The sequence below is a fragment of the Engraulis encrasicolus genome, chromosome 14 (genome assembly GCF_034702125.1).
Source record: "Engraulis encrasicolus isolate BLACKSEA-1 chromosome 14, IST_EnEncr_1.0, whole genome shotgun sequence".
Classification (NCBI taxonomy): domain Eukaryota; kingdom Metazoa; phylum Chordata; class Actinopteri; order Clupeiformes; family Engraulidae; genus Engraulis; species Engraulis encrasicolus.
The window spans coordinates 6,531,914-6,540,217 of record NC_085870.1 but is presented as its reverse complement, the minus strand read 5'-3'; the positions used below and the strand labels follow the sequence as shown (position 1 = coordinate 6,540,217).

General features: G+C 47.6%; 1 protein-coding gene across 1 annotated transcript in view; it reads left to right on the top strand.

Moving 5' to 3' along the window:
- The first annotated feature begins 1,546 nt into the window (after positions 1-1,546).
- dhrs3b (dehydrogenase/reductase (SDR family) member 3b) overlaps positions 1,547-8,304 on the top strand; it is a 20,717-nt gene continuing 13,959 nt past the window's right edge. Inside the window, exon 1 of the mRNA XM_063214834.1 lies at positions 1,547-2,420. Within this exon, the coding sequence (XP_063070904.1) occupies positions 2,226-2,420 (195 nt within the window). The 5' untranslated portion in view covers positions 1,547-2,225. The remainder of the gene's footprint in view (positions 2,421-8,304) is intronic.

The window sequence follows — 8,304 nt, the reverse complement described above, 5'->3', positions numbered from 1 at the left end:
TAATTTTTTTTTGGTCCGATGGGATTTGCCATTCTTCACAGAATTGATAAAAATGCAGAAAATTGCATCTAAAAATAAAAAAATCTGGGGCACCACATAAGCAGTCCTCCTTTCTGTTGTTATGGGCATGGTCAACCTAACGCTAACAAATAAATATATAATCATAATAATTCAAATAATATTAATAGAATAATAATATAAAATGCAGAGTGACTGGTGTGTGTGTGTGTGTGTGTGTGTGTGTGTGTGTGTGTGTGTGTGTGTGTGTGTGTGTGTGTGTGTGTGTGTGTGTGTGTGTGTGCGTGTGCGTCTGTGTCTGTGTATGTGTCTGTGTGCAACAGCGGTGAAAGAACCTGTCAACAGTCACACCTCATGCCAGCGTGTCATTAAAGCAGGCCTTCAACACTTCCTAATATGTCTCTCCAGGGGCGCTGATAAAAATGTTGGGCCCCATGAAAGATTCAAATTTTGGGCCCCCAAAATGACAAATTATGTTATCAGCAGCATCCTTCCAGGGCCCTGTCAGAGCTGTCGGGCCCTTAGAATCTGTAACACCTTACCCCCCCTCGCGGTACCCATGAGTCTCTCCACATAGGCAGCAGCATGGAGGGTCTGCAGGGTTGCTGATGGATCTTCCATAGATGACGGCTGGCTGCATGTTTTATCACAGCTCTCTGTAAGACTTTTCTGGATTGCTATTTCGTATGCATTTGCCAATTCCTTTTGCAGCGTTGTATGTAGCGTGCTCTCTTGTTATATAACAATGATGTATAGGTATAGGGCAGTCATGGGTAAGCAGCTAGGGCGTCAGACTTGTAGCACAGAGGTTGCCGGTTCGACTCCCGACCCGCTAGGTTGGTGGAGGGAGTAGGCCTAATTAACCAGGGCTCTCCCTATCCTCCTCCATGACTGGGGTATCCTGTGCATGGTACCACCACGCTGCACTGCTCCCTTGGGGCTCCCTTGGGGCGCCATTGGGGGCTGCCCCCTTGCATGGGTGAGGAATAAATGCAATTTCGTTGTGTGCAGTGAAAACTTGTGCGCTGTGGAGTGCTGTCCCACAATGACAATGGGAGTTGGAGTTTCCCAGTTGGGCTTAAGTAAATAACGTACAACATGGTACACAAGGTGGATTGTTTAGCATGCACAGAGAGTGTTATTCATGAACTATCACTATCATCTGTTCAGCCTCACTCGTCTTCACAACAGGAGGCATAAAGCCCGTCAGACCAGTTTAGGGGAAAAAATGCTGACCTGTCATACCAGCGATTAGGACGGTTTCTGTCAAGTCAACTCTTGTCCTGGAGTGTCGACTATCATCAAAGCTGGTTGGTTTGAAACATCTTCGAATTCATTTGGAAACCATTCAATCCCCCAGTGACAAAACAAATAGTTATCCTCACTTTGGGGGAGCCCAATGTTTACTTCATTTACGAACAGTGTGAGTTTACAGTCTCGTTTGACTAATGTGGGTGGCACTGGCACGACACTGAGGTTAGGGGGGTGGCATGTTTGTACTTGAACACAAACTAGCCAGGAGCGGTGTCTCAAGGGGTGGGGACACAGGCGGGATAGACAACCACACAGCGGACACCACACCAAGCAATATTCCCCAGCACTCAAACTGTCAATCAGGATTAATGGTCCCGTAAGACTTCCATCTGATACAACTCTCTCCACTACTGAGAGGGCTGCAGAGCGGACTTTCGAGTGGTGACAAAGGCTGTGGCGATAACGTCTCGTACGACAGCCTAGCACGGGGGCACTTGTGCCAGCAGAACCTAGCTGATTTCTGGAGAAGGGGGATTTTGCCTTCTGCGTTGAGAATCTGTTCTGACACGAATGTGTCTCGGGTGCCGACATTTATTCACAGCTCTCAATAAAGAGCGCGACTTAGGTTAGCCTATGTGAGGTGTCTGCGGATTGAATGAATCCCGCACGCCCCAACTCGGAGTGAGAATTTTTATTTCGCCACTGACTAGGCTTGATGACTGTTGCTACAACTCGGTGCGCGCTGCTTGTAACGCATGGTAATGATGTTCTAATGCGTAGGCAGTACTGCCTACTTTATGCGTATCAATCATTAAAACAGCACAATAACATTACAAAGCGTGTGCTGTCGCAAAGGGAAGGCAACATCTCAACCTTTCAACAACGGTCAGCTGTCGATCACATTCAAGACGCTGAAATTTGGTGCGCAGAGAAGCAAGAATATCTGACTTGAAATGGATCTGAAGACTTTCGGCAGCGTTCTGCTGTTCCCCTTCCAGATCCTCTACTACATAGTCAAGGCAAGCGTGTGCTGGCTGCTACCGACGAGGAGGAGAAGTCTAGCCGGGGAGACTGTACTGATCACAGGCGGTGGAAGGGGTATCGGACGGCACCTGGCCCGAGAGTTCGCCAAACAGGGCGCAAAGAAGGTAAATATGACCGCTGATGTTTTCATATTAGGTTGTCACAATCCATGAACGTACGCTATCATATGCGATGGCCATCTACGATAATCAAATGTCCCCGTCATTATCGAACCTGTGGTGGCATTCTTGTTTATTTTTCTATGACAGCCATGTTTGCATGAAGTGGAAGAGCCTAGCAGTGAAATGTGTAAGAGCTTGGTGTACAGGTGAGTCGCAGAAGGAATATAGCCTACCATTTAATTCGCACACACGGAGGTGATTCTGTTTTAATTTGTTGTGAACTTGAAATTCCCAAGATAGAATACAAATAAACGTGAGAGGCATAACCACTGGCAGATAGTGAAGGTAATGCACTACAGAAACCTTTGAACGCGTAATGGCTCACGGGGGTGTTCAATGGCAAGAGTCTATTTTGGACATCGCTGCGTAACCTATTGCGTAAACTTGATATTGTGCAAAGGTGAGCGAAAGTGGGTGGACTGAATTGGCGGCCGTTTGTAATACCAGAAACCAGGTTAATAGACATGCGTGGAAGGGGTGTTGTAACAGTCACATTTTGGAAATGTAATTGAGATATTAAATTAGCATTATCATGCTGCAAATGTCGCATCAGAAACCGTTCAGTTGACCACAATGCTGACGTTTATAGAATGCTGATGAAACCTCAATATATTTATTTATATTACGCGTGTAAATACCCTATTCATTACAGTCTAATGACGCAATGTCAATGTAAAGGTCATAACCTAACAGCAGATTGAACAGATAAAACGAGAATGTAGCCATTCTGTCCCTGTGTGGTTCCAATTGCACATCATCAGGGTCATTGAAAGGCCATCTCCAAAAGGCATAAAAGGTCCCTCTCTGAACGTTTGACCGCTGACGCAATGTAGACCAATAGCCTCGAGGTCTGTGACAATGGCGACGCTGCCATCATGACCTCGCTCTCGCTAGCTTTTCCATCGGCGGTATAAGCCACAATCACGGAAGCCACTAATCCCTGGTAAAGTTTTCTGGCAGCAACATTGACTTTGGTCCAGATGGCACTTGAAATACTAAACTCAACAAGTCCCCAGTCCCCACAAAGGCCTTTGATTACACCGGGAACCCTGCGGCCTCTCCCCGTTCCTCTTGAAGGCCTACTCTCGGCGTCTCTCCTCTCTGTGTTTACTGTAAAGTTAGTACTTCCTGTGTTGACTGTTGTGTTCTGGGTGAGCGGGTCCGAATGCACCACGAGGCCATGAAACGAGCGCCCTGCCTACAGAGAGGAAGGTTTCAATGTGGCAGCTGTCCCACCAGTCAAAACAAGTTATAAATAGCTACACTCTTCCCACCAATTGCACTTCATTGGGGCCTGTGTGTGAGTGAGCGAGCGAGCAACACTGGTGGTTTAGATGTACACTTGGCCCTGTTGTAACAGCCTCAGTCAGACCACCAGTCAGCTTTTCTCTGTCATTTTATAGCGCTTTTACCATAGGGGCCTACAATAGGCCTACCTGTAGCCTACTTCAGCTAGCCTACACACATTTGCAATGATTCCACAGGTAGGGTGTAAGTGTAATTCATGTTTTGGCCCAGTGATTTTGGATGTAACAAGACTTACTTTTCCAAGTGAAAGTACGTGTTTCACTTATTTTCTCACTTTGGCAGTGTTCTGCCTCTTTTAAAAAAATATTGTGTGAGTGAGTTGGAAACCCAGACCATGGTTTTGACACCTACATGACCGATGCCATAAATAAAAATTTCAGTGGAGGCACTTTGCTACGTGGTGGGCTGTCTGCAGGTCAGACACCCAAAAATGCTGGCTGCCTTTAAAACATTTTTTTTTTTAAAAAGCTTGTGCCTGTAAGTCTGCACGACAAAGGGAACGAGTATGCTTGTCAGCAACTCATTGCCGGGCATTGTTAAGGTGTGAAGCCTTTGGTTACAACACCTTTGTCAGTAAAGGCCTCCCAATTATCCCTTCCCTTAAGAAATGCTAAAAGGAGAGATGGGACCCACGTCATATAATTGCACCCTCGGGGCCGTCGGAGAGAAGGACAAGGCAAACTTCCAGCCCGGAGACTCTTTTCTGTCGGGAGCTGTTGTTCTCTGACTTTTTGGGCAGGCGTAGCATGTGTGTGCGAGAGAGGCAAAGTGGGGGTCATTAAAAGTTGTTTTAAGGGGACCGATAGAACCGGGGGGAGCCAGACTTTTTGTATTTTATTTGCAGAAGCAAAGGGGGGGGGGGGGGGGGCTAAAGCACTATGCTGCTATTTGCAGCAGAAACCTCATAGTGAAGTAACCACTGCTGAAAGATTTACAGCATCTGTAGGTTACGTCAGCCCCTTTGACTGAAAATGAAAAGAAAAACAAACGAGGGAGAGAGCGAGATGGAAAAAAAGAGACAACAAAGCAATGAAAGTCAAGTTGAAACTCTTCTCTTCTTTTTTTGCCCCAGAGTCAAGTGGAAGGAGCTGACAAGCGGGGAGTGTAGATTTATTTTAGTGCGATATCGTATAAAGTTCTGCCAAAGGCTGCGCTAGGAGTTCTGATCCGGTGCCAGGGCCCGATGGACTGGCGTGCGTGCACCCCCCACACTCACCGCCCCCCACCCTCTCCCTACACCAGGGATGGGGAACCTTTATCATCGGAGGGGCCACTTCAAATACAAGTCCTCCAAGTGTCGTATTATGTGCACGAACCAGGATTTCCCTTTGCACTGTAGGCCTATATTGAATGCAGCCACCTTTTAAACAGACACCACTTTCTCTATGTCCCCTGAAATGTAACTTAATTGTATTGCAAATGTCATTTCTAAGGTTTCTTTACAAAATATGTCATATTTCATGTGAAGGTGCATAACATTGAAATTATATCGGGGGCCTGGTAAAACGGCCTCAAGGGTCGCAAACAGCCCTCAAGACATAGGTTCCCCATCCTCTCCCTGCACACGCAAGCTTCAGGCCCAGAGGCAGCTGGACCAGCAACAAGTAGATAAGGAAGCGAGCGAAGCCTATGGAAATGGGCGAGCGAGCCGAGCGCGGAGGAGACTGTGAGTGTATTTGGCGGAGGAGTGGGGGAGTTGGGAGGTGGAGGATGGGGGGGGGTTTATTGGGTGGGGGTGGGGTATTGAGGGGGTAAATGGTGTGTGTGTGTGTGTGTGTGTGTGTGTGTGTGTGTGTGTGGGGGGGGTGGGGTGGGGTGCTGTGTGTGTGTGTGTGTGTGTGTGTGTGTTGGGGTGGCAGGGAGCATGCTGCTCCCAGCTGGGTATTGCCCCGCTGCTGACCCCACTGTCTCTGCACTAATGAGACAGTGGCAGGGGGGGGGGGCTGCCTCCTGAACTCCAGCTGCCCCTTCTCTCACTACACTACACCCCCCCCCCCAACACACACACACAAACACACACACACACACACACACACACACACACACACACACACACACACACACACACACACACACACACACACACACCTCCTTTTCAACCACCCCCACCCCCCACCCATCCCATCCCAAAGCCAGCTCCCAACAATGTGGCTGCTAGGTGTGTGTGTGTGTGTGTGTGTGTGTGTGTGTGTGTGTGTGTGTGTGTGTGTGTGTGTGTGTGTGTGTGTGTGTGTGTGTGTGTGTGTGTGTGTGTGTGTGTGTGTGTGTGTGTGTGTGTGCGAAAGAGAAAAGAAACAGACTACATCCCCGCCTGCCTAACAAGACATCCCAATCTGAAGACAAAGCGGCAAAAAAAGAAAGAATGAAAGAAAGAAAACAAAAGAAAAAAAAGTATTGGCGACATTTCTCCACGGTAATAGGGCTTGAGCAAGTGCTAAAAAAAACTTTTGCGAAATGTTATTTGAAAACATTCACGTTCCATCAAGCGAGTCATTGTGTGCTTAAGCATAGCGGGATTAAACTTTGACTGTTTGCTTTTATTCTATGCTAATGCGGTGCCGTCACCCTTTGCTTACTCTAAGGATTCCGTCTGATAAGGCTTGCAAATGTGTGCATGGCGAATCATCACATAATTGGATTGTGTTGAATACCACCTTGCGTGTTCGCCCCTCTTTTCCCTAAAGAAAATATCAGGTCGTCTCTAAATCCCGTTACAATTATTTATCCTAAGCCGGCTTTTTAAAAAAACAATCACGCCACCACCAAAACAGTCTTAGCAGCAAATGAAACACAGCAATTAGGGGGTTGATTTAGGAGAGGCCGAAAGCAGTCCGTTAAGCTAAAGACTAAGCCCCCTAAAGTGAGGTCACGAAAACTGACAACTGCAAATCAACTCGGATCTAATGCGCTGTGATTGTCTCATCTCCCCCTTGGATCCAAGCAGGCCCCAAAGCAAACATTGCGATCGCACCTCGTGTTTCTCTTACGATCTCGTTGTCCTTGTTATGCAAGTCAACCTGACCTCGGTGCTCTGGCCGGAGCTCATCTAAGGGGAAACCTGATATTTTTGAGGAGAATTCATTATGAAACGACTGGAATGAGGATTAGGGTGGTGGTGGGGGGGTGGGGGGGGGTGACAGGGGAGATGACCGCGGATCACCCAGACTTTTAGGCACTTTTAGCGCTTTAGGCTGGCGTCCCAGTACATGTTGGACGGAGCAGGCCCCAAAAGAAACCTCTCACCTCATGCTTCTCTCCCCCCACTTAATGTCCTCGTTATATGCAAGTCAATCTGACTGACCTTGGTGCTCTGCTCCAGGCTCATGGCTGTCTGAGGGAAACTTGATAGGTCTGTGTTTTCATACGTGTATTTTTTTGGGAGGGGGTGCTTTATTCACAGAGGATAGTGGAGCCAGACTGGAAAGCAGTGGGAGAAAGAGATGGGGAAGGGTTTGGAGATGGGGAAGGGGTTTGGAAATGACCGAGGCCGGATTCGAACCTGGGTCCCCATGGAGAATGGTTCTCCTACGTACGTATGTGGTGCGCCTGTGCTACTACAGCACCCCTAACTGGATACATTTTCTAGGAGAATCATATAGGAAATGTTTGGGGCGAGGAAAGGAGGAGGTGACCAACCACAGAGCTCCCAGACTTTTAGGCACTTTAACCCATTGTGTCCTGGAAACACATATACGCTGAATTCAGGTTCTTGAGATTTGAGCTGTTTTATTAAAAATGTGGGTAAGTTAGAGATGAATGAACACATTCTAATGCAAACGAGGATCCTAGCTTTTAAATGCAACTTATTTCATATTTGTATGTGCTTCGAAGGCTGACATATTTAGAATTTAATAGGCAGAGGGCACTCTTTCCCAAAAAGGGCTTAGGACAAAATGGGTTAAGTGCATTAGTTACTCAACGCCAAGGCTGGCTTACAGTACGGTACAGTCTTGAAATACGGCGAACATAATATCCACCTCACTCAACGACGTCATCCACCACGCCAAGGTCACACAGAGGATAAAGTGGGTTACGGCCCGCCACATTTCTTAATGGAAAAATCTTACAAAGCATTTGAAGCGAATGGAAAAAAAATCATGCATCATGCCCCTGTACTTCAAGCGCACACCGCAACATGAGCAGGAGTCAGAATTGGTTCGCCAGCTGCGTCCAAAGAAAAGAAATGAAAACCAGTTGCACCAAGCAAGGCCAAGCGAAGAGCGCAAAATAATGGCAGCTAGCTAGCGCTGGGTGAACAACGTATGGCAAGTGAATGTGTCTGTGTGTGTGTGTGTGGGGGGGGTGTTCTGTTCAGTGAGATTTCAGCCAGCCCGCTGCGTTCCAGAGACTCGTGGAAGCCCAGTGGGTTTTGGCGGCTTGCGTTATTGTGCAGGGTGCAGCGCTACAGAGCACGGGGCTTATGTGTGGGACTGCTGAAAGCTTCACTGCGCACTCACATTGTATTAGTTTATAGACTGTGGCGAACATGTGCGCTCACTCTTCCATGCCCACCACAGCC